General features: G+C 43.7%; 1 protein-coding gene across 1 annotated transcript; it reads right to left on the bottom strand.

Moving 5' to 3' along the window:
• Positions 1-370: 370 nt before the first annotated feature.
• TEOVI_000452200 (cytochrome b5-like Heme/Steroid binding domain containing protein, putative) lies at positions 371-919 on the bottom strand (the record flags this gene model as incomplete). The annotated part of the gene is made up of 1 exon (XM_067227284.1): positions 371-919. The coding sequence occupies one exon, from the start codon at positions 917-919 to the stop codon at positions 371-373; it is 549 nt and encodes a 182-aa protein (XP_067083385.1).
• Between the last annotated feature and the right edge of the window lie 81 nt (positions 920-1,000).

The following is a 1,000-nucleotide window of genomic DNA, read 5'->3' as shown; positions in this document are numbered from 1 at the left end:
AAAAAAAAAAAGAAAGTTTATACACCTTCGTGCCCCTTTTAAACATGTGAAAAAAGCCATTAGCCTCGTGTAACTAATGGTGCCTTCATGTAAGGGTTCACATTTATTGTGCCTCAACGGACCCGGAGTGCAATGAATACTCAAAATGTGCGCGCAACATTCGAAAAAAAAAATGAGACAACTGGTTCAGTACTACGTAATCCCGTGGTAGCTATCCACGATAGGGGTGAAAACTGGAAACAAAAAAGAAAACTATTAAAGTATCCAGATTTCAGTACAAAAAAAAAAGAATGGGGAAAGGAATTAGAGTCGATGTAAGTCACCACCTCACTAATGGAACGTACCCACAACACACAACATATTACTTCCCTTAGCCGGGGCCTTTTTCTTTTTCTTTCTCCCTTTCTCCCCTCTCCTCATCCTCAGGTTTAACTAAACCCACAGCAAAGGGTTGAAGCATGCTTTCACATGATACCCATCGATGGTAATAGTTGAATAGCTCCGTTGCGTCTCTCCCACCACAAAGCTGAAGCATCCGCTCCCCTCCCGGGTGAAAATGCTGAAACTTTGTGCAGTCATACACCACGGAACCTATAACTATCCATAGATCATCAGGTGTGTTGTGTCTCCTGATTTCACTTATACTAAGGTACGGTAACTTTTTTTCATTAGTCTCCCGTTTCATCTTCCTCCATATGCTCTGCAATATTCCACCCCAGTCAACCATTGAGAAACCGGCTCTACATGAACTCTTCGCGCGCAACATAACATCCAACGTCTCACGGGTGACTTCCATCCGAAACGGCTCATCATCCGCTGAACGCCCAGCCGTGGATGGATTTTGTGAAGACGCCTCCTTTTCTGAATCAGTGCTGAGCTCGTTGGGTGATTCGGGGTTTCCTCCGTCAGGCAAAGACATGGGTTAAGCGTTGAACCTCTGCACTACTAAACCTGAACGACCAGGCAATTATATTAAACGCTTCTTGTGTTAAAATTAAAA

Source organism: Trypanosoma equiperdum, assembly GCF_001457755.1.
Source record: "Trypanosoma equiperdum strain OVI genome assembly, contig: ctg_91, whole genome shotgun sequence".
Taxonomy (NCBI): domain Eukaryota; phylum Euglenozoa; class Kinetoplastea; order Trypanosomatida; family Trypanosomatidae; genus Trypanosoma; species Trypanosoma equiperdum.
This window is presented reverse-complemented; position numbering and strand designations above follow the sequence as displayed.